Source organism: Eublepharis macularius, chromosome 18 (genome assembly GCF_028583425.1).
Source record: "Eublepharis macularius isolate TG4126 chromosome 18, MPM_Emac_v1.0, whole genome shotgun sequence".
In the NCBI taxonomy this organism is placed as follows: Eukaryota; Metazoa; Chordata; class Lepidosauria; order Squamata; family Eublepharidae; genus Eublepharis; species Eublepharis macularius.
Genome location: NC_072807.1, coordinates 12,516,569 through 12,540,316, shown reverse-complemented (window position 1 = coordinate 12,540,316; position 23,748 = coordinate 12,516,569). Strand labels below are relative to the sequence as shown.

The 23,748-nt window shown below is 47.1% G+C and overlaps 1 protein-coding gene across 3 annotated transcripts in view; it reads right to left on the bottom strand.

The window, feature by feature from the left end:
* Positions 1 to 23,748, bottom strand: part of TP53BP1 (tumor protein p53 binding protein 1) — a 64,807-nt gene that overhangs the window by 7,360 nt on the left and 33,699 nt on the right. For all 3 annotated transcript variants that reach the window (XM_055002144.1, XM_055002145.1, XM_055002146.1), the window contains exons 13-21: positions 23,065 to 23,157; positions 21,019 to 21,463; positions 18,065 to 18,214; positions 7,366 to 7,643; positions 6,463 to 6,621; positions 5,941 to 6,335; positions 5,631 to 5,822; positions 5,098 to 5,289; positions 4,633 to 4,818 (exon numbers count right to left, since the gene is read on the bottom strand). In XM_055002144.1, coding sequence (XP_054858119.1) covers positions 4,633 to 4,818; positions 5,098 to 5,289; positions 5,631 to 5,822; positions 5,941 to 6,335; positions 6,463 to 6,621; positions 7,366 to 7,643; positions 18,065 to 18,214; positions 21,019 to 21,463; positions 23,065 to 23,157 — 2,090 coding nt within the window. The remainder of the gene's footprint in view (positions 1 to 4,632; positions 4,819 to 5,097; positions 5,290 to 5,630; positions 5,823 to 5,940; positions 6,336 to 6,462; positions 6,622 to 7,365; positions 7,644 to 18,064; positions 18,215 to 21,018; positions 21,464 to 23,064; positions 23,158 to 23,748) is intronic.

The following is a 23,748-nucleotide window of genomic DNA, read 5'->3' as shown; positions in this document are numbered from 1 at the left end:
AAGCAGCGCCTCATCTCCCATTTTTGTCTCCAAAAAGAGGGATATGGAATGATCAATCCCAAAAAAGCCAGAGAAGTGACCACTATCTGGAATACTTAGCTGAGGTCAAGAACAGAGACAGTTTCGTGCCTGATCTCAGAGCAAGCAGTGATCTGGCGAAAAGTCCATCTTCTCCACAAATGGCTCCTGAGACACTAGCCAGCACTAGCAGAACATGGTGCTCCATACATCATCATCATCATCTCCATCACTACCACCACCACATTCGATTTGTGTACCACCCTTCAGGAAAACTTAACATCCATTCAGAGCAGTTTACAAAGTATGTTATTATTATCCCCACAACAATCACCCTTTGAGGTGGGTGGGGCTGAGAGAGCTCTGAAAAAGCTGTGACTGACCCAAGGTCACCCAGCTGGTTTCAAGTGGAGGAGTGGGGAATCAAACCCGGCTCTCCAGATTACAGTCCCGCTGCTCTCAACCACTACACCAAACTGGCTCTCAAACAGACTGGGCTGACAGGAGGCGCAAGCCACCTTGAGGGATTTCACATCCACACTTTAAATTTAGAGCCTACAGTGACTTTCCTGCTCAGAGCAGTGGCTGATGAAGTTATTGATTCCCTTCACTTCTCCTCCGACTTTCTCCCCAGTGGGGACTGAAAGTAGATTACGTCGTTGTCCTTGCCTCCGTTACGTCCTCAACAACCCTGTGAGGTAGGCTGTGCTTAAGAGTGTTTGACTGGCCCACAGGGAGTGAGCTTCCATGGCAGAGTGAGGCTTCAAACACCGTGCTGGGTTCCTGCTAGCCAATCATGGTCACTTCCACATTCACTATTATCTCAGCAACATTACGTCTGAAATGTCAATTTGTCCACAGCAAAACCCAGGCGGCGTTGCTTGAAGTTTAGCCCCAGCAGCTCACCCTCACTGGCCCTGGAGTTGCAAGATCATCATGTTGCCATGACAGAAGAATCACAACTGGGAGAACTCCCTTGTCAGGGCCCCAACTCAAGACAAAGCAGCCTCCCTTGCCTGCCCTGGCAGACTCTTCTAGGTCTTTCTTTGTGGGTTTTCCCCAGTCCCGTTTTCTCCTGGGCTCCTCTCTACAACACTGTATCATTGACCCCATCCTCGTTTCCTCAGGCTCCCCTGCTCGTGGCTGGTGTTTCTAATGCTCTCTAGGGGCATTAGACAGAAAATATACCTGAATAATATTTTGCTGGTATTATTCCGGTGTATTCAGCATACACAATTATATCTGGATGTATTCAGCTATACCAAATACTGGATTCTCTAATATACCCAAATTATTTGGATTTATCCAGGAATCGCCATGCCGACCATTTTAAAGCTGGCAGGCTTCTCCCTTCTGTTCTTTCCAGCAGGAGGAGGGAGTGAGGCAGGAGGGAGGGGGAGTGAATGAATGACCTATGGGTGTAGAAGTTCTACTTGTCTGGCCAATTACAGGGATTCTTTGATGGGAAAGGTTTTTTTCCGAATTTCTGCAAGAACATAAAAAGAGACATGACTCAAAGTAGACTCCGTTTTGAGTGAGATTTCTGGAGATTATGTTGTGAGTGTTCTTAGCCTCTGGTTGCTCTGGGAGTGTGTCTTCGAGATTTACCAGTGCCTTTTGGATTTGTGCTTTGGATTACTGCTGCTGCCTGCCTGGAGTGCATGATGGAGGAACTTCTGCCTGTAGGACCACCTGAGGAACTTTTGCCTGGTTTGAGTAGTCACCTCATCATTTTTTCTTGGTTTTTTTGGGGGAGCTGGTGTTGGATTGGGGAGGGGTGGGGAAAGGGACAAGCTTTTTCTTTGCTTTTAAACTTCCTTTTAAAACTTTGTTTAAATTGCTTTTGCTCTTTTGAGGTGTGCTTTTGCATGTTTTCTGGAGGTAATGTAATGTAATACATGTTGCTCTTGTGAGGGGCACATTCTTTTTTGCTTTTTGGTATGATTTAATATTTAAAAAGGTTAACTGTTATATAGTAAGAGTTGCTGTTGTGGGGACTGCTTTTTTTTCGCTTGATTTAATAGTTGAAGAGTTGCTTGCAGTTAATTGCTATATATTATGAGTTGCTGTTGTATACTTAAGTTGTTTATTGTTTTTGCCTCTAGTGGTCTTTTGGGGTGCTCTTGTTAGGTTATTCTGTGTTGTTGTTGCTAGGTTTTAATAAGGTTTTAGCATAAGTGAGGTGTGGGTCTGGTTAAAAAACACAAATTTATTTTTAGCTTAGGGACCATGCTTGTCTAGGCATTAAGAAGGATGCAGGTGTTGCTGTCAAATAGATAAACAGGGCCATAGTTTTAAAAAACTAGGCTGCTCACCTTGTTCTTGATCAGTTGGCTTCAGTGAAGCCCGGACAGACAGTTTAGAAAAGTAGTATTTGCAGCCAGAGGCTGACCTGTACTAGTCTCTCAGTTTGAAAAAAGGAGTTGTTTGATTCTCAAAGAGGAAGTAAGCTGCTTGCTAGGGTAGTTAGAACATAACCTAAATAAGGCTTTTAAATAAGAGAACGTATTTCCATCTCCAGGTTAGACTAACAACAACTGGCCAGTTTTTAGAATAGGTAGAGTCTGATATTTGGCTAGGTGTTGAAAATTTAAAAAAAGGGCAGGTTGGAAAAATTGTATGTGTTAGTGCTGTGTAAGGGAGCATAGCCCAGTTCAGCTAGGCCTATTCTGAAAGTGTAAGTAGTACTAGTGGGGACAGATGAACAACAGGAGAGGAGTCCAGTGGGGCCCTGGGGGAAAGGCAAAGCAGAAGAGCAGCAGAGGGGAGGGGAGGGCGACAGCTTTCCCCTCTCCTGTGTGGAGGCTTGCTCTGCCACAACTGCCTTCCACCCGCCTGGCTTCTGGCTTGGCTGGTGACAGCAAGAGGCCTCACAAGGTCCTCTTTGCTGAGCCTGTTGCAGGAACGCTGCCCCCACAGCAGATGCCTGAGGCAGGAGCTGGCACTGGGCAGCGGCCTGTTGCTGAGTCTCCCCTTCCTCCAGCTGTTGTGACTCAGTAACTGGAGGAAGAAGAGCATGAGCTGTCCTTGGGATGGACTTAGAGGACACGAGTCTTCTTGTCTTCGAGCTCGCCCCAGGGGCCTAAGGACTGTTGGAGGCTGGAGGAGACGATCACTACCACTGAGCCTTGGCCAGTTTCCTCCGAGGCCAGCAGCAGGCCTTTCAGGGAGAGGCAAGAGGAGAGCATGAAGGTGGCGGAAGAGGAAGAGATGAAAGAAGTGCCCGCCAGGGTGCTGTCATCGCAACCCCTTCCTCCTCAGCCATCTCTCTCTGCCTTTCCTAGACATAGTGTGTCTACCCAGAGACCCTACACCTCTGCCATCTGGGATCCCTTCCAGAAGAAGGAGAGCCCTCGCTATGTACAGTACTAGCAGTGCAGGGCCCAGATCAGTCAAGGGAAAGACCCGGCTCATCTCTCAACTACCGGACTCAGGAACCAGTTGAAGAAGCACTACCATGCGGTGCTTTTTGGGTGCAAGAGAGAGGCTGGTGCGGCACAGCCATGAGCAAGCCAGGCGGGGGAATTGCCCCACACCCCCAGCCCTGGTCTCCTGTACAGAAAGGACGCCAAGCATTTTTGAGGCTGCCGTTCTGCCTCGAGGCTCGGCCAGTGAGGGACCGTGCAAGCTGTGCTGCGGCCTGCAGAGAAAGGAGAACTTGGGTCACCCAAAATTACCTTCTTGCTTTCTGAAGCCTTCCTTGAGAGTGGGATCTTATACCAACTTGATGTGTGTGTGACGCTGGTTCTGCTGGGCTTGCAACAGTGTCCCTTGCTTCACTTGGGTTCTGCTGAGATTGTCTGATTTGGCATTGGTTCTGCTGGGATTCTCTGGTTTACTGCTGCTTCAGTTTGCATGGGGATTGGTTTTTGGTTAGAGGCTGACAGTGTGTGTTTGGTTAAGGTTCCTTTGCCCTGGAAAGCCTTGGAATCCCACCCCCCACCAATAGAAAACAATGGAGAGTGGGGGGCATCTTGTGCAGGGGTCCACAGAATCGGACCTCTTGCTCCCATCTTCTTGAACCGTAAGGGGTCTGTAATGGACATGAAGTAGGTTCCCTGTGATTTTGGTGGAGTTTGCATAAAAATGACCCCACAGCCCCACAAATAGGTTTCCTCATCAGGAATAATGGAGCCAAATATATTTAGATTTCCAAATGAAACACTGATCCGGATATTACGCCAGTATTTTTGGACCTGAATATCAGGAATACCAAATATATATGGTATTCCGGATACTCAGATCTGAATTGTGACCTTTTTGTGTGTGTGCGCACGCCTAGTGCTCTCCTCTCCCACCAGCACATGCCTGTCTGATCTGACGCATTCCAAGAGGAAAGCCCAGCTGCTCCCACCCAGAAGTGCCTCTTTCTCAGGGCACTACATCCTTCCATCGCCCCGCCCCCACCCCCTTCCTCTCAGCTTTGCTCGGAAACCTCTTTTCATCCCCTTTGGGAAATTTAAACCCTACTAAACTTTTCCTTCCCCTGCAGACTGTGGCTCGCAAACTGCCGTGTTCCCCAAGAAGCCCGACTACCCAAGTCACTGCAAGCAAGCCGAGATACCGAGTCAGATTTGGCCCCAGGCCTAATCCTCTTGAGCGAACGGCTCTTACCTTCCTCCTCTTCACTGCTTGCGGCAGGCTTTTGGTGGCTGGAGAGTTTATCATTAGGATTTGCCACTGTAAGGAGAAATGCGTATCCCAGAAAGAGGGTCTTGTTGTGGGGCAAAGGCCCCCATCGTTGATCAAGTGCCAAGAGGTCTCCGGAGTCTTTACTGCTGGGCTGACCCGTCATCTCCCCTGTAAAGAAAGAGCCCCATAACTACAGTGCAAGATACAAAGCCAGATCACCTGTAATAATACCGTGTTGGACGGTGAAGGGTTCACACTTCTCAGCTCACTCAGATTGTCGACCAAAAAGCTCATAAGCATGCAACAGCACCTTGGACAACTGAAAAGGCCTGCAGAGCCCAGGGTGGCATCAAGCCAAGGCCAAGCTCAGTGGAAACCTGAAGCCCATGTTACACCCAAGAGGCTAAGGAGGCCCAACAGCCTGGGCCATGATCCCCAGAACCTCACCTGATCTTGCGGTAGTGGCTGATCGCCGCCCTCGCTTGGCTGGAGATCTTTCTTCTTCGGAAGCCATCAGCTTCCTCTTGCCAGTCAGTGGCCTGTGTGATACCTGAGGACTCTCAGGGTGCTTGCGTGTTGGCGTTGTGCTGGCCGGGCCAAGATTGGTGCGTCTCTTCCGTTTTCCCTCTACCAAGTTATCTAAAGCCGTAAGATAAGACAGATCAGTCCCCAGTGGAACACGGGCCCCTGAACAACTTTTCTACAGGGTAGGAGAAGCCATCCCAAAGAAGCTTGCACACGTTACCTTTCTAGCTACCCTTGCCAGGCCAAGGACTCGTGATGCAGGGATGGTGGCACAAGCCCCTGCCAGATACTCCCTTCCTGGGCAATGGAGTCATCAAACACAGCCATAACTCTGCGCCGGCCTAGGCCTGGCCGCGTGGCCTGCTTTCCACATTCCCAACCAAAGACACCAAGCGAGCACTGAAGGGATCCAGAGGCTAAGAGAGCCGCTGGACTGCCATCTCCAAGCCCCTTACCTAGGCTGATGTCGGCTGCCTTGGTCAGGGGTGTGCTAGGTTCATACGGGCCGAGTCCAAACTGCTCCCGGAGTCTATTCCCTTGTTCCAGAGACAGAATGACAGCTCTCCGTCTGTACCACTTCCTCTGCCCGTCTTTCTCCACACAGTAGAAGAGCTCTCCAGATTCCTTGCGGTGCCCCTTCACTATTCCTGCAGCAAAGACAACAGAACCGCCGCTGACTGGGGCCTCTCCTGCTCCTTACTCCCCAGCCACTCCTGCCACCACTGCCAGAGTGGACATCCCTGGTCTCTTCTAAGCCTCAGTTACCTGCGCTGAAGTACTCATCCTCGGAGAGTGCAGTCACCTCCGTATCCAGTGGAAGGGGGTCACACAACAAGATGTCTCTGCCCAGAACATCACATTCGTAGCCGTCATCGAAGAGCAGCTTGTACTTGGCGCCTCCCACGTCCTGTGTGATGGTCCCAGAATAGAAGTAGCCATTCGAGGACCACTTGGCCACCACCCGGAGGCCCACAAAGCTGTTCCCAGCACAGTCAGAGACAGCCAGCCCTTCTTGCAAGGGGATTTCAGGGGAGTCACTGCGGCGGAAAGGGGCGTCAGCCTGCTCCTGCCTCTCCACAGGGCAGCCTGAGACGTGAGAGCTGAGCTTCTCTTTCAGTGAGGCTGTTGCTGAGAGATCTTCCGCTGCTGATGGACCACTCCTGTAGAGCCAGGGAGAACAACTGCTGGACAGCCTCCAAAAGAGAAGGCTGGTAGGTCCTTAAGCACTCCAGCCTTTCTTCTCCCGTTCCCCCCACCCACTGGCATCGTCACCGCCTGTTAACAGACCTGGTTCCAGGTGACCGTGAGGTGGGCCGGCCACGTCTTCCTCGCCCACGGGGGGTAAGAGGTGCTTTCCCAACCTGTTGGTTGCTGAGGCCATGCTCTTCCACTGCCCCATCGTCATGCTGCACAGGTGAACGGGGCTGGCCGCCCCCTTTCTTAGGGCTAGGAAAAGAAAGGCAGCTGAGAGGAGCTCACCAGCGCTTCTGCCCTTCTCCCTATCACAGCACAGGGTCTCATCCTATGTAACTCGAGGCATGAATCCAAACAGCATGAAAATCTAACTATCAAAAAAAAGGGGGGGGCAAATACTGACACGGGCCACAGAAGGCCCTGTCAGCTGTCCTGAAATCATGCTTGCACACAGCCAAGCAAGAGGGGTTGAAGCAACCACGTTTCATTCTCCCTTTGAGGTGGTTTGACTAAATGGTCAGAAACGTTATTTAAGTAACTTCGCCTCTGACACTGACTGCCCTTTAAGTGCTTTGCCTCTGGTTGGTCTTGTGGGTTTATGTACTTAATTGTACAGATGATTTTACCATGGCATTATGTGCCATGGTTTTACTGGATTTTTAAATCTGGCATTTAATTGGCCCCATAAACCACTTTTAACTTACCAAAAGCATAACACGCATTTCAAAATAAAATAAAAACGCAAAATAAGTCTACGAAACCAATCCTGAGATTAATACAGCTGAGTCACAAATACCTTGTGTTAGTTAAAAAATTCAATCTCCCCTGACATAAATATCAATACGTAATCAATGAATGCCAGATAATCTCTCTGGTAAGTTATCTGTGAACAGCCTAAGAAAGGAAGGCAGATATTTGCTCACCTGGAACAAAACCCAGCCGATGGCCAGGGCTCTGCCATCTTTCTCTTTGCCCACCCAGAAACCCTGTACACACCTCAGTTTCTTGACGGCAGGCAAGACCAACTCTCCGGTCTCCAGTCTTCTGCATGTTCCTGCTCTGAGGAGCCCAGCTCCATGCCCAGAGTTTGCAGTGCTACGCATCACTGACAAGCCACTGCTCCCTCCGCTGGATGAGTGCTGGAGGCCTGAGGTCTTGGAGGAAAAGGAGCTGATGTCTCCAAGGTCTCCAGAAGTGAGTGAGGATCCCCCTGTCTGGGAGGGAGAGGCATCCACTTCGCACTCCTGGCACTCCACCACGGGCTCTTCAGTCTCCTGGAAGGAAAGAAGGGTTGAAACCAAGGGACAGGCAGTCCAGGACACAAGGCAGAGAAAACCAAGGGGCAAAAAGCATTATCTCCACAAACACAAGTTACTATTACACATTTGCATCTGGATGGAACTACAAGGGTGCTCAATGTAAACACAGTTCAGAGAGTGCTCACTGCATTTTTTTGGCAGTCAAATCCCATTTTTCTTGGATGTGCTGCTATAGTGGAAACTTCCACTGGTTCCCTTTTTCCCAAGCTGCTTTTTTCCCAAAAACATATATATAAAACCATGGCAGATCAGATAAATCGTCCATGTAATCCAGCACCTTGCTTCCCAAGAGGGCTAACCAGATGCTTCTGGCTGCTCATTGTAGGAAACAGGATACTGAACTGAATGGACCACAGCTTCATTCAGAAAGGCTGCTCTTCTGTTAATTTCTGGGAAAAGGAGGGGTATCAACCATCTGGTGCATGAAACAACTTAACTTCTCAGGACTATAAATCCATTCAGAATACTGGGGGGGGGGAATGCACATAAAACCCCACTCAATCAATCTATCTGGGATACCCCACATGTCTAGATCCCAGGCCCCCCTCTCCCATTCCTGAGTGCTGAGCACAGCCTTCCCAAGTCCCCTAGGAGCTTCCAAGGGCTCTGGGTGTCTATTTGTTTGAGGCTTTTCAGCCTCTGAGTTCGCTCTGAAGGCGTGTACACGTCAGCAAGTAACTCTGGACACAGGCAGGTATAATATATTGCAGCTTATTAAAGACAGATTTCAGAAACGTATGCTGAGCAGGAACTGCTCTTCAGATAGGCATTAAGGCAAGCACAAAACAAATAAGAGCTTGGCTATTCTAAATACACGTAACTAACTAAAACACTGCAAGCTATCTATCTCACAATCTCTGGCTTCATGGCTGAGGCCCTTACCAAACGTTTTAGCAACATGCTATGCAGTTCTTGTCATGCTGGAAGCCAAGCCTCTCTCACACATGCTGAGAGGATCCACAGTACAATCAAACAGTCATTTTCAGGCCTGTGTTACATCAGCTCACCAGAGCATGAACCAATCAGGGCTTGGATACTTAACTGGTAGCACTAGCATGAGAAATACGAGGAGTACTGATTGATAGTGATTGCAGCTGGGCTCCACCAGGGCTCCCAAGGCCAGTCCTCAAGAGACCAGCGACGACTCGCAGGTGCGCCGGATAAGCGAGCCAAGAAACTTTTCTCAAAACAGGCCTGGTTTGGGGGCCTGTACAAACTTAGAGCCTGAACCAGAGTATTAAACTTATCCACTTGAGAGCCTGATAGGGCCCTTTTCTTACACCACAGTTCCCCCTGAATATGCAGCAATGGAAGACAGAATTGGGATGAGGCTAGTGCTGCTAATACTATAATACACTGGCTGTTTATTTATTAGCCCTGGACAATCTTCCAAAATTACTTATGTAGCAGGAGGCATTTTTAATTAAAAGTTTGTCTTTTTGCAAACCCCAACTAGTACAGAACTGCATAGCTTAATTATTATCAGGAGCTAGGCAGAATACGCATGTTACGCTTATTCTGCAATCACTCCATTGGTTATCAACCATCTACCCACCTCAGGTTAAGTTACTGGTTATCACCTGCCAAGCCCCTTATGGCCTTCAACCCTCATATCTGCAGGACTGGCTGTCCTGCCATGATCCACTCCCTGAGCTTGCTAACGCAAAGCCTTTTGAAGATGCCACTACGCAAACAGATAAAATTGGCAACTTCCCATTTGTAGTGGGAATATGGATTTAATCACAAATACTCTAGTTATAATTTGTATGCTAGTGAACAGGTATTCATTTTATCTTTTGACATCCAATTAAAGTAGTTGGAGGAAGTTAGATTAATGATTCTTTCATTGCTAGAATGGACCGATGATGAGCTATTCACTTAAATTTTGTCAACTTTTAAAGATTTATGAAGCTTATCATGCATCTGCATCACAGTATTCCTTTGGATTTGGCAGAATATCACATGATAAAAAATCTGAAAGATCAGCTAAATTTAAGACCAATCATATCTTTATATTATTCTCATGTATGAAAGATAGCTCTGTCTTTATAGATAGCACATGCCAATTAGCAGGGCTTTTTTTCAGCTGGAACACGGTGGAACGGAGTTCCGGCACCTCTTGAAAATGGTCACATGGCCGGTGGCCCCGCCCCCTGATCTCCAGACAGAGGGGCGTTGAGATTGCAATCTAAACTGCCCTCTGTCTGGAGATCAGAGGGTGGGGCCACTGACCATGTGACCATTTTTGCCAAGGGTGATTTAAACTTTTAAAAACTTCCCCCTTGTTCCAGCTGACCCAAAGTAATGCCACTGTGTGGTCCTAATTCCACCATTGAGTTCTACCATCTCTTTTCCCAGAAAAAAAGCCCTGCCAATTAGTATAAAAGATGTCACCCAGGTAAGAGATTATGGTTTTGACAAAAGAAACCTCATGAAGGTGGTTTAGCTGAGAAATATATGCGTCTGTGTGTCTATTGGAAATCCAGTCCATTTCACAGTAGACTTGCGTATGATCTGAATTTAAATCATTACTAGCTTTTTTATTGAATACGTTTGTTCATCAAATACAGGTTTCATTTTAATCATTTTTTTTAATTTTAGTATCTTGCTTAATTAAAAAGAGTAAGAGTTTTTTCAATAAAGAATAAAGATTAATTTCTAAATGAAGTCCCTGTGTGCCTTGAGGGAAAGGATTAAAATGAGAACCCAATAAAATTTTTTACTATGTAACAGGTTCCTTAAAGAAAGATCTTTGTCTTTAAACCTTATCTGAAGATTCCCGAGCTGTTCAGAATTTAGGATATAAATCTCAAAAGCAGAGGTGTGGAAGCTTTAATGTGGTATGGATAAAAAAACGTTACACAGTCAGGCACATTCTCTGTTGTGGCCCCCATCTTGTGGGACGGTCTGCCTGTGGAAGTCAGGAAAGCGCCCCCATTTCTATCATTTTGTAGAGTGTGCAAAGCAGAAACACTGAGGAGGGCATCTTTATAAAGGGATTTACAACTGTAGTACAATGGAACAGCTCAGCAGGACACTTTTGTAAAGGAACTAACGAGGGGGCCGTGGAACAAACGAGGAGGAATCCTATCCTTTTTGACCCCTCTCTTGGGTCTTCCCGTCTCCAAGGCCACTTGCCCACAGCCAGCCTGGCCTCTTGCAGTGACACTGCCAATAGCTGGCTAGCTCTCATGGCAGCAAGGGGATAGCTCTCCACCTTTTTGTGCCTGGCACATACAATAGGGGAGGTGGCAGCAGTGCCCTGGCAACCCCACCCCCGCGCACCATCTGCAAGATAGGCCAACACCCAGCCCCCACAAAGATGCCCTTTTATGTTGTCTCCGCAAGGGCACACAACGTTCCTCTGAAAAGGATTTATTTTTAAAAACCCTCCTTTTTTGAGTGTTCACATTTTTCTACAAATCGGGGAGGAGGTCCCCCAGTCCTGTAGAAAATTGCGTTTGGACTGTATGTGGTCCCTGTCACTGGATTTAAGGATCTGCAGCTGGGTCTATTTTCAAAATTAGTTATAAGAAGTGGGAAGCCTGCAAATTTCATGATGGGGAGAAACTGAATCCCCTTCCCGCTCCACCACTAGGCAACCCATTCACCAGCTAACCTACCCAACTGCAGCACTACTGCCTCTGCTTCTGTGGCTCACACAGGGACTCCTGCTCTCCCCTCCCCTCCCCTCCCTCTTCACTACCACCTCTGCATGCCTGGCTCACGTGAAATGCAGCACTTCCCAAACAAACACGAAATGAAAATGGTATTGTATTCAAAATATTAATAATAATATTATTTTTATCAATACAAAAATATAACATGAGGAATTATTGGCGGACTGAGAAAAAGTTCTGAGTTGATCACAGTCTGCACGGTATTGCAAGCATGCGGAGAAAGACGAGGCTTCCGGATTACTCCCCACGTTTCGGCAATTCAGTCCATTCCTCAGTAAAGGAAACTGGAAGAGCATCTACAAAGAATCACAGACTCTCTTGTATCCCCAGCAGCTTATAATACACCGTAAGAATACACAAGCGACCTATACAGACACCAAAGACACTCACCAGATACACAATCAAGGTCAGCGACTCCCCTTCCTGCGTTATGATCTCCCAAGTGGCCACCATGACCGGGCTGATGAAAGTGCATAGTGTACAGACTCAACTCTCTATTAGCTGCTGTAGCACAGTGGTTAAATGGTTAGGACTGGTTCGAATCCCACTCCTGCCATGAACTCAGTAGGTGGCCTTGGGTAAGCCTCTCAGCCCCAGCTCACCAGCTGTATTGTGAGGATACCGCTCTGAGTGTGGCACTAATCTGTCCAGAAGGACGGTATATAAGCACACTGTCATTACACTTCTCCGTGACATCCGTGATGTGGACCACTCAAAGAAGGTAAGTAGGAAGAATGGAGAATTTGCTCACCTGCTAAATCCTCCATCTACTTATCTGCCAGAGAGTGATCCAGGGCCTTCTCAATAGTCAGAAGCTTAGATGATCACTAAGCTGGTTGGTTGTCTTCAGTAGTTCTTTTGAACAGAGTTGAGTTTGGGCTTATGGCTGAAGTAATGATTGGCTCTGGGGAGGCTGCAGCAAACATTCTAGTTTTACAACATTCCTGAGAAAGTCATGGCAGTATATACAATCCTCCCCTCCTCATTTTATCCTAGTTAGGCTGAGAGTGACCAGGAGACTGGGTATTTGAATCTGCGTGTTCCCAATCCTTGTCTAACCAGTGCCCCACACTGGATCTCTAGTCTGCCTGCAAGTGGATGAAGAGGAGTATATATGTGCATTTGTTGTTGGTAAACTATTTTTTTGCAAACCTGCAGGATCACCCCCAAGTTTGTAGAATCATCTGTACATCATCCTGTCTGCAGATTTAAGGATCCACAGATGAGGCCATGCTGAGAATGAGACCATGCTGAGAATTTGATGCAACAAGTGGGGACCCCAAAGACTTGCAGAGAAGGAACACATCCTACACCCCCCAGCTTGCTCATCTGTCTGCCCTCAGGGTCCCATTCCCTCCCCGAGGGACCCACTAAACTCACGGAGGAGGCGGACACATCACCTGCTCCTTCCCTTGCACCTGCCTGTCCACCCTCTCCCTGCCACCCTGACCTAACACCTGGTTCACACAGACACGGAGAGCAACAGCATCTCCTGCTCCCACCATCTGTTGCAATACTTATTGTAGCATCACCTTGTTTTTACTGCATTCTGTTCTGTTTTTGTAAGCTGAATTCTGCATCACAGTATGTCATACTTTTGACAGTTTTTTGTTGCACTGATTCCTAATTTTGTAATCCTGTTAGATGCTTTACGTTGTCTGACTGAACTATTTTTATACGGGCTATAAATAAACGAGAAATGGACTATAAGTAAACAAAACAAATAAATAGGGTTTTTTTTTTACCATATTCTGAATGTGCCAAATCTAAATATCTAGTTTAACATAAAAGCCGAGTTCTCACCTGAATACCTAGAAACTCTGAACCCAAGTGGTTGGACTCAAATCAGAACTGAAAAGTTTAAAATAATGTTCCAATTCCTAACGGGCTTATGGCAGGAGGAAATCTGAGTTACATTTGTTTCCTTTTCTTGTCCCAAGCTATTATTCTACATGGAGAAGAAGAGAAGAAACATCTGTATGTTTTACTTGGATGAACTCTTCGACAGAACTGAAAGTTCTGTTTCCCAGATATTTAAATAGAAATCAGAAGGAACAGAGGAGAGAATTTGTGGCTAGATACAGAAGCAAGACTGCAAATGGGGGGGGGGGGGGAAGAGACGGACGGACCAAATAAAAGCTAGCCTGCCCTCCAGATCTGAAATAGTCTTGACTCACCCTCTCCTGTGTTTTTTAAAATGTAGCAAGCCGTTTCAAAGACTGCATAGCTAAAAAGGGGGATATCAATATATTTTATAGGTTCTCTTTTGTAGGCTGTCAATGCAGGCTCTTATATTTTATGCCTACATTGCAAAGTGGTTAGAACACTGGACTAAGATTTGGGAGACTCGGATTCAAAACCCTAGTCCTGCATGGAAGCTTACTGGGTGACCTTAACCAGTCACACACTCTCAGCCTAGCCTACCTGACAGGGTTGTTTTTATGAAGGACAAAATGTAGAAGGAGAGTATTATAAGCCACTTTGGGTCCCCACTGAGGAAAAATCTGGGGTATAAATGAAGTAAATAAAAAAACACAGCAGCAATTAAACAAATGCCTCTGTTGCAACCAAATCCCAAAACAACATATTCTGTGACACCTTAAAAAGGTAACGTATTTATTACGTTGTGAGCTAGCCTATGGGACTCATTGCCACCGAGTACTGTGAGGACCGATACTGCATTTGCTTCCTTGCCAGGTGGGAGGCCGGCACATTCCTATGACTTCCCTGAACATTAAAAGGCCAGCATATGCAGAACTCTGGATTGTCCCAGTGTGGACAGAATGAGCCCATGACTACCATTGGACTCTTACATGGAAACACTGCTAAGAATGTAATGGCAGGAAAAGTACTATGCTAAATTAACATATGCTCACAAGGCCCCTAGGAGCCCTGTGGCCACTGCTCCTGCCACAACTGTCGAGTGACCCCAGCCAGTATTTGTGGACTGTTGTGGACATTCCTGACATGCAGCACAGCGAAGAACAGCAAGTTTTGGCTCCGGTAGCAGTTGGTGGTCATTTTTTCCAATCCTGCTTTTCGTAAGAGAGAAATAACACTTGGGACTTGCATGTGTATACTTTCAGAAAAACTGCCGTATTTTCACAGTTATGATCATGCAAACTATGCGAGATGGGGGATTTTATCCTCCATGTTACTCGACCTTTAAGTAAAACCTTTAAGAGAAATAATTCATAGCTTAGGAATTGGATGTCATCAATATGCAGATGACATCCATCTCTCTCTCTCTCTCTCCAAATCCCCTGGTAATGCCACAGAGGCCTTAAGTCAATGCTTGATAGTTGTGGTCAGTTGGCTAAAAGTGAACAAAATGAAACTGAACTCAGACAAGACAGAAGTGGTGCTGGTTGGGAAGAAAGAGATATTGAAGGAAATTGTGTTCCCCGCTTTTGATGGAGTTCAGCTGACCTTTGCAGACTCAGTTAAGTGCCTGGGACTTATACTGGACCCAGCGCTGCTGCTAGAGAAGCAAGTTACTGCAGCTACAAAAAAATGCCTCCTATGAACTCATGTAGCCCAGAAGATGCACTCCACCCTTGACATGGTCGATCTGGTCACCTAGATCCACAGCATGGTAACATCAAGACTGGAATAGTGTAATGGAATCTACATGGGTCTCCCCTCAAAGTTAACTCAGAGATTCCAGCTGGTGCAGAATGCCACAGTTTGATTATCAGGAGCTAGGCAGAGCATGCATATTACTCCCGTTCTACAGTCACTCCACTGGCTACCCATCAGTTACCAGAATCAATTCAAAGTTTTGGTTACCACATGGCCTTGGCCCCTCATATCTACAGGAGCACCTCTCTGCCTGTGCTCTGCCATGGCAGCTTCACTCATCTGAACAGGGTCTTCTGCATCTTCCACCCAGCAAATGGGCAAAGTCAACAGCTGCCCATACACACACACACATTTTCTGTAATGGCCCTCACCTTATTGAACAGCCTGCCTGAAGAGGTCAGGAAAGCTCCCACTTTCTGGGCTTTCTGCAAACTGTACAAAACCAAATTATTCTGGAGGGCTTTATTATACAGGAAGCAGGGCTGTGCTGTAAGGAAATGGTTCAAAAAGATGCTAAGATAAAGGGATAGGGACTGTAGACTGTAATACTGTGCACTGCCTGCTACTGTTGTCTACATCATTTAAGTTGTTCATGTTTGTTCAGCTCTGCATCATATTTTAACTTGTTTTCAAATTACTGTAGTTTATATTCTATTTTATTGTTTACTGAACATCCCAGCTCTTGATCATACTGAATTGCACTGTGTAATCCTCCTTGAGTCTCAGAGAGAAAGACGGATTATAAAAGGCATAAATAAATAAACCTTCTAGCTTGCAAAAATGCCCCAGCTTCCAAGGACATTCTTAATCAGAACCTCATTGTTCTCCCTGATCGCTGCACTCCCCCAGCACTCCCCTCAAATCTCCAAGAATTTCCCAAGCCAGCACTGACAACCCTACAAGCCAGGCAAAATAAGAGAGAAGTCTTCTGCAACCCATTCACTGCAGAGGCAGGAAGACTAGCCCTCTTCCCAGGGGAAGAAGGTACCTCCTAAGTCCACTCCCAGCCAATTCATCGTTTTCAAAGGGGGCCTGTCTCCTAGTGGCCAGAGTACAGGCCATGGTCTGGATTCTGAACCACTCTGAACCAGGCTGAACCCGCAGGGGTGGAAGCAATGGAAACATCTCTGCCAGCTGAGTGAGTTCTGGACGGACCTCCTTGCTTATTTATGTAGAGTTTAGCCTGAGCGTGGCCAGAGGTATGATGAGCCTTTTGGCACTCTTAGGCACAGCTCTCAGCCTCTGGTCCTAAGAGAGCCAGGCCATTAGATCCAGAACCGGCCCAGGGTGCTGGTGTTGTTCTTTATATTTTTTGTCTGTCTAAATTATATTTTCAGCTGCTTATATTATAAGCAGCTTTCAGTCCTTGATGGGGAGAAAAGCAGGGTGGGAAATATTTAACAAAGAACATAAAGCTTAGCATGCAGGAAGACGTGGCAGCTCCAGCTAAAATGATCTCAGGGAACAGATATCCATGAGAGCTGCTGTAGCGCAGTGGTTAAGTGGTTCGGGTGCAAATCAGCACTCTACTGGTTCGAATCTCACTACTGCCATGAGCTCAGCAGGTGGCCTTGGGGGAAGCCACTCTTCTCAGCCCCAGCTCCCCAGATGTATTACGGGGATAACAACACTGACTTGTTCACCGCCCTGAGCAGGGCACTAATCTGCCTAGAAGAGCAATATATAAGCACAGTTGTTGTTGTTGTTGTTGTTGTTGTTGTCCTTTCTGCTGTGAGTCAGAGCAGAAAGCATGCAACTAGAAGGACCAACCATCTATCTAAGAAAGCTACCTATGTATACAAAGGAGAAAGCAAGCTTTCAAGTCCTCCCAGAACTCTTCTTCAGGCCAAATGGCAAGGGAAAAACTAAACTGTGGGTAAAGGGGAGAAAAAAGATACTTCAGGACAAAATTGAAAACCTCACAATTTACAGTTTGTGAGAAGATGGGAGTTCAGGAACTGTGATGAGGTAAAGCACAGCAAGTTCCCCCAATGGCTACTGCCTGTTTCTCTAAGCAGGTTTTGGCTGTTATCATATTTGAAAATATAAAAATCAGCAGTAATTTGGACCAGTCCCTGGCATTATCCAGAACCCAGTTATCTGGCAGCCGAAGGGCACTTGGGCAATGTTCTCTAGCGGCTGAACGAGCTGTGACCTCCCCATCGGCATATGTGCCAATTAGCTTCAGAGAGAGCCTTTTAAAAAGAGATCCGGAGGAGTTAGTCACGTTAGTCAGCACTTGCACAATAGTAAAAAGTCCAGTAGCACCTTTAAGACTAACTAATTTTATTGAGGCATAAGCTTTTGGGGACCACAGCTCCACTGCATCTGACAAAGAGAGCTGTGGTTCTCGAAAGCTTATGCCTCAATAAAGTTGGTTAGTCTTAAAGGTGCTACTGGACTTTTTACTATTTTAAAAAGAGGAGAGGGAGAAAACGAGACGACAGCTTCTCTCCTCTTCCACATGGCAGCAGGAATTATAAAAAAGAAACTGCATTACAACTACTCACGATACAAGCTAAGGATGTGGCACGGCAGCTTTCTGAAAAGCTCAGACTACTTTCCACGTAGGGGACAATTCCCCACTGTGAACGCAGAAACATTCGTGGCAGCCACGGAGGGTCTCCGCCAGTCAATTCTCCACTCTTCCCTCCAGACCCCCCTACACAACAAGCAATAGCAGGCTTTTGTTTTAATCAATAGTACATTTATCTCTATAACACTATATCAAAGACCTTGTTTTTTAAAAAAAAGCTGGCAAAAAGTCTGGATGGTGTGGAAGGTGTGGGCACAGCGGAACGGGGAAGGGAAATGACACCAGGTGCGGGCAAAAGGTTCGGAAATCCGTACCTTTCTATGGGCAAACCTTGCAGAAAGATCAAAGCAAAGCAGATTCCAGACACATCAAAGAAAAAACGGAAAATGGGAAGAACAGGTTGAGGACATTGTGTGTCTGCTCCAAAAAACCCCACTCCGGTTGGAGAGCTGGGGCAGAGCAAATCCTCTGCGTAGTAACAGCCCTCCTGCAGAAACTACAGCAACATCCCAGAAAGGGCAACGTTTCACAAATTCTGGACCAAGTAGAAAGGGTGACGCCTGCCTGGGGCCTCTTACCTCTACCACTTTGCGGTCCACTTCAGCCCCATCCTTGTAGTAGACGTCTGTGATGACCCGTGTGACAACGGTGCGCACTTCGCGGATTGTACGGACATGGCGCCGCAAGACTCTACCAGGAGGCAAGTTGGGCAAATCCAAGTATTCACTCTAAAGAGGAGAAAAATTCGCCCAGACCATTCAGACATTTCTCCTGATCCCTGCAGTATTCATGTTTGGACTGAAAATGTGTGTTTTTAAATCACTGTTTAATATTACATCACACAGGACTTTCAACTGATAGAATTCTGCATTTACAATGGAAAATTTGCTTATCTGGTGAACTGCCTTTCTACTTGTTCTGGTGGTCCAGGCCAAGGGGTCCAGACTATCAGGCACTTCCAGTGGGAAGCAGATTCTTTTACAGAAAAACTGGCTGAGGCTACAGACACTGCCCTTCCCAGAATCAGTAGCTACCTCAACTATAAGCATGATTAGGAAGTTGAAGTATTACAAACCTTGACTAAAAGACTCCATCTACTCGGTAGTTCTTAGACCATTGCCAGGCAAACATGCAGAATCCTCCAGGCAATCAATCTTGGTGCTTACCATGAAGAATTCTTCCTGACTGTGGATGGGTTTCTTTTTCCACCTGCCCTGCAGACAGAATTATGCTAACTAGGCAAGCTAGGATGTTGCCAATGCATGCAGGAGGACGGGGAGCACAGAGACGCTCCAAGGCTCAAAGGGCAGTTTTGTTAGGGCCTAGAGAACTGTCTACGTATGTGTCTATTGATCACAGAATCACAGAATCATAGAGCTGGAAGGGGCCATACAGACCATCTAGTCCAACCCCCTGCCCAGTGCAGGATCGGCCTAAAGCATCTCTGACAAGTATTCATCCAGCCTCTTCTTGAAAACTGCCAGTGAGGGGGAGCTCACCACCTCCCTAGGCAGCTGATTCCACTTTTGAACTACTCTGACCGTGAAAAAGTTCTTCCAGCCGGTACCTTTGTGCATGTAATTTAAGCCCATTGTTTCGGGTCCTACCCTCTGCTGCCAACTGGAACAGCTCCCTGCCCTCCTCCAAATGACAGCCTTTCAAATACTTAAAGAGAGCAATCATGTCCCCCCTCAATCTCCTCCAAACTAAACATTCCCAAGGCCCTCAGCCTTTCCTCGTAGGGCTGTCTCCAGACCCCTGATCATCCTCGTTGCTCTCCTCTGCACCCTCTCGATTTTGTCCAAATCCTTTTTGAAGTGGGGCCTCCAGAACTGCACACAGTACTCCAGGTGCAGCCTGACCAAGGCAGTATAGGGAGGGGCTATGACCTCCTGCGATTTCGACGCTATGGCCCCTTTGATACAACCCAGGATTGAATTGGCCTTTTTTGCCACCGCATCACACTGACTGCTCATATTTAGTTTACAGTTTAGTTTGATGCCTCACATAAGAATCACTTGATGTACAGGAAAGGGGCCATTACCCCGTGACAGAGATGATATGCAGCCCTTCTGATGATTTGGCCAGAGGCCCTGATTCCAGACAGATTGCAGCTACTGCAAAACTTGTGGTGCCTGCCAACTGGGGTGTGAGGGGCTGGCAACAGCACCACATAGGCCTTCTAGGTCTTAGTCTCCAAGAGGCCTTCTAGGTCTTAGTCTCCATAGGCCTTCTAGGTCTTAGTCTCCATAGGCCTTCTAGGTCTTAGTCTCCAAGAGACTAAGACAATTTTGATAACCACATCAGAGTAACTACAACTCCCAGTGTTTGCCATGAAACCTCCAGTCACAGAGCCAGAGTCACTGTGTAGCTGAGTCTTGGGTGGAATCCATGGCAATGTGCATGTAAGCTGCCTGCTGAACTGGGTTCAAAAAAACTATGGGCTCCAAGGCCAATAAGAAACAAACAGGATAACTTCTGTTCGGCTGACTCTGATGTTTTTTCCATAATTCTTGGCTAGAAAAGATGTAGATGGATATACACAGAGCAAGCCTAGCAGCCAACCCTCTTAGGGCATACACCCCATCTGTCACTTTCAAAGGAAAACCAGCCTAGAACCTGGAGACATTGTGGTTTGCAGGAGAGGCAAAGAAGTCCACAGAAGGAGAGTCAACTTTAATCTGAATTGCCCCAAAGAATCTGGAATGAAGCACACATACTGCTTGGTTTAAGTCTTGGCAGCTGAGCCAGTGCACTCGAACCAAAATTGTCTGGTCATTCTAAAGTCTTTGTTTAAACTGAGCTGCTGGCAGACCCTGCTCTGTAGGTGGATGGGGGACCAGAAGTGGGGGACGCGCCCCCTGTCCAGGAACCGTGAATGTATTTTTAGTCCTGCTACTAGAAGTGGATGAGAGGAGCAACCCGATTCTTAACAGAAAGAGAATGCAGTGCAGCTTCAGAAAGTGGGGCCTTTAGGTTTATGAAAAATGCAGTTATGCAAAGGGCACGATTACGAATGACACAGTGACTTCGGGTGGTGAAGGCAGACTCCTGAAATATCAAACTTCAAGACCGCCCCCACCCCTGCAAATGAAGCACCTGGCGGCAGTCTCCAAACAAGAAGGCACCTGTACTCACTCCCTTCTAAAACCTCCCATCATGCTTTCATCACGGCTTTTAAAGGATTACATCTGTAATCAGGATGAGACACAAGAAAGCCTCTGGTCCAATTACCAAATACAGAGGAAAGCCACATTGATCACATCTGGCCTCTGAACTTCCCATCTGGCTGGATTCGCTGCTCCCTTGATCTAATCCAGGAACGTCCCTCTGCCCTCTTAACGAGACAGCGAGGAGAGACTTTTCCCACCTTGCCGACTGCGGATGAGGCCAAGGGAAGCTCATCTAGTAATGGCCTCCCTCAGTAGATAGCTCAGAATTATGGCCAGGCGGCATGCAGAACGATTTGCCTTCGCTTGGGTCCTCCTACAGCCGACAAGCACAGGCAGCCCAGCATCCTGCTCCTTCTCACCTGGTTGTCTGGAGGTTGCGGCTCCTTCCCCGGACCACTTGTGGGCCTCAACCCAGCAATGCTTGTTCCCACGTCCACTTGACTGCAAGCTGCTGTCTGCGTAGCCGCTGACACAAAGACTGCTGGATCACAGAGAGATGCCGCTGCAGTCTGGACACCCTTGCTGCTTCTGACAACTGGAAGCACTCGGTCTTCATCATTTCTTTCGGAAGAAAGTGCAGAACCTGGCATCTTCCAGGACCGACTTCCTTCCTCCTCCTCCTGAGCCCCTGCATCCACTACCTCCATGGCTTCTCCCTCCTTCACACAGCTCATGGACTGCTTAACACCCATTTTCAAGTCCAGGGCCTGTTCACAACTCACAGACTTCAGAGACTGTTGGCTCAGACATGTTTTGGGTGGTTTCTCTTCTGTCCGAGAGCTCGGCAAACTGAACAGCTCGCCTCTGAAAAGCAAATGTACGAATATAAGAGCGCATGGAAGGTTCAGATGAAGGCCAACAAGCTGGCCAGTCGGCTACCATGGCTAAAGCAATCACACGTAACACCTTAACATGCATAAACACGCCTCACTTACCCCTTCTCTCCTACCAGACTCCCAATGCTTCATGCCTGCTGCTGCTATGGCTGCCCCTCTCCCTAGGACAGGGGAAGCAAGAAAAAGCTCCTCATCCTTTTGGGGGTAGCAACAGCCACACCTGCCCCTACTTCAAAAGCTCCTTATCACTGCCCTTCCCCCCCCCCCCATGGCCATGCCACGTCTCTAACAGGTCCCATTCCAAGGCCAATTTGTCCAACGGACAATACTGAATATATTTCAAATGACTTGCTTTCCTCTTTTGGAAGTTTTCCTAGTGTCTGGAATTCAAAGAGTATCCCTCAGTTTTTTGGAAAACTCACACCTGCATTCAACAGAGTATTAATAACCCTCACAACGGACAGTCCCTCCAAATTTCCCCCCCCGAACCAAAAATCTCAACACAAAACTCATTTCACCTCTCCAAAGGGTGATTTCCCATTTTGTTACTAAACTCTTGTTGAACATTACTAATTTCCTTTCAATCTTGTTTGTCTGGATGCTACTCTATCAGCTTGGGATTGCAGATGTTAGGGTTTTATATTTTTCCCAGTACACACAAACAGTGAAGTGTGCCGTCTGCTATCTTCCTACTTTACTGTTGTCAAAGCACGAGCCTTGCACCTTGTTAAAGACCAATGCAGCTAGCCTTCAAATTTACATGAAGAGTTTGGGATGTTACCACAGAACATAAGCAATGAACACTCATGGTTGTTGTGGGTTTTCCGGGCTGTATTGCCGTGGTCTTGGCATTGTAGTTCCTGACGTTTCGCCCGCAGCTGTGGCTGGCATCTTCAGAGGTGTAGCACCAAAAGACAGAGATCTCTCTCAGTGTCACAGTCTGGACACTGGACACAGACTGTGACACTGAGAGATCTCTGTCTTTTGGTGCTACACCTCTGAAGATGCCAGCCACAGCTGCTGGCGAAACGTCAGGAACTACAATGCCAAGACCACGGCAATACAGCCCGGAAAACCCACAACAACCATCGTTCTCCGGCCGTGAAAGCCTTCGACAATACAATGAACACTCACTCCCATGCATGCAACTCAAGTTCTCTGATTACCGTATATTGTACAAGGTGATGAAATTCCCAGCATGTTGTTCAGCCACTTAAAACAGACAAGAAGCCTTGCTAGTAATTTCTTTTTGAAACTAACACTTTGGACAACATTCCCATTAAGCAAGGTGTTTTGAAGGGCAGGCTCAGAGGTAAGATGGACACTGACTCAGGATAAACCTCCTTCCAGCTGACTCCACCTCCTCTTAGGAACACAAAAGCCCAATTTTATCTTGCTTGTCCTGCAGCTGGAACAAATGCCAGTAAAATAGAAGATGTACACAGACACAACATGATTCAGGAGCTCAGAAAAGAGTATTAGCAGGATTGTTAGATTTTAAAGCACCACAAAACTCTGTTATTAAGACACAGCTAGATGCAACATGAAAGAGGTCTTCAGCAGGCTTGCCTGATCGGTGAACAAGGTAACTTTGGCCCTTGAATCTCGTCGTCTTGTTGAGCTTCACAGATACGAGTGAACACAGATGGCATCTTCTGAGAACTATGAACAAACATGACAGATCAGCCAAGAAAGAATAAACATAGACAAAGCAACTCACAATTCAATTACAGTAGCTCCATCAAGACAACCAGGGGCTTGCATTTTTTCTTAGGACCCAAATGAGCCCAAGGAGAAAGAAGCATTTCATGTAAAACATCCTGAGTCTGTAACACATCAGAGCTCTGAGTTAGTTTCATGGGACAGCTGCTGAACGGTCCTCTCTATTCCGAGTATATTTCACTGGCTGCAGTCTCTCAAGAATTCCTTCTTCTCCCCTTCCCTTCCCAGGGCAAGCTCACTTGTGCTGCAGCTTACCCGACAACTGTTGTTCTTCAAGTGGTCATGGGCACAGCAGCAATTTGGAAATGTTTGAGCACCAAGGCCTCTCCCTCAGAAATGCAGTCTTGGACCGTACGTGCCTAAAGGTGGGGGGGAGGGGACTAACAGGCTCCTGCTCAGCTCTTTCCAAAATCATACACTGCAGCAAAGTACCTGTTGCAGGGAATATGGGCAAGATGTGTGTACACACAGATGATCAGTCAAAAAGTTACAACTGCGCAACCTGTTCGTGCTCTGCAGAATCTGCACACA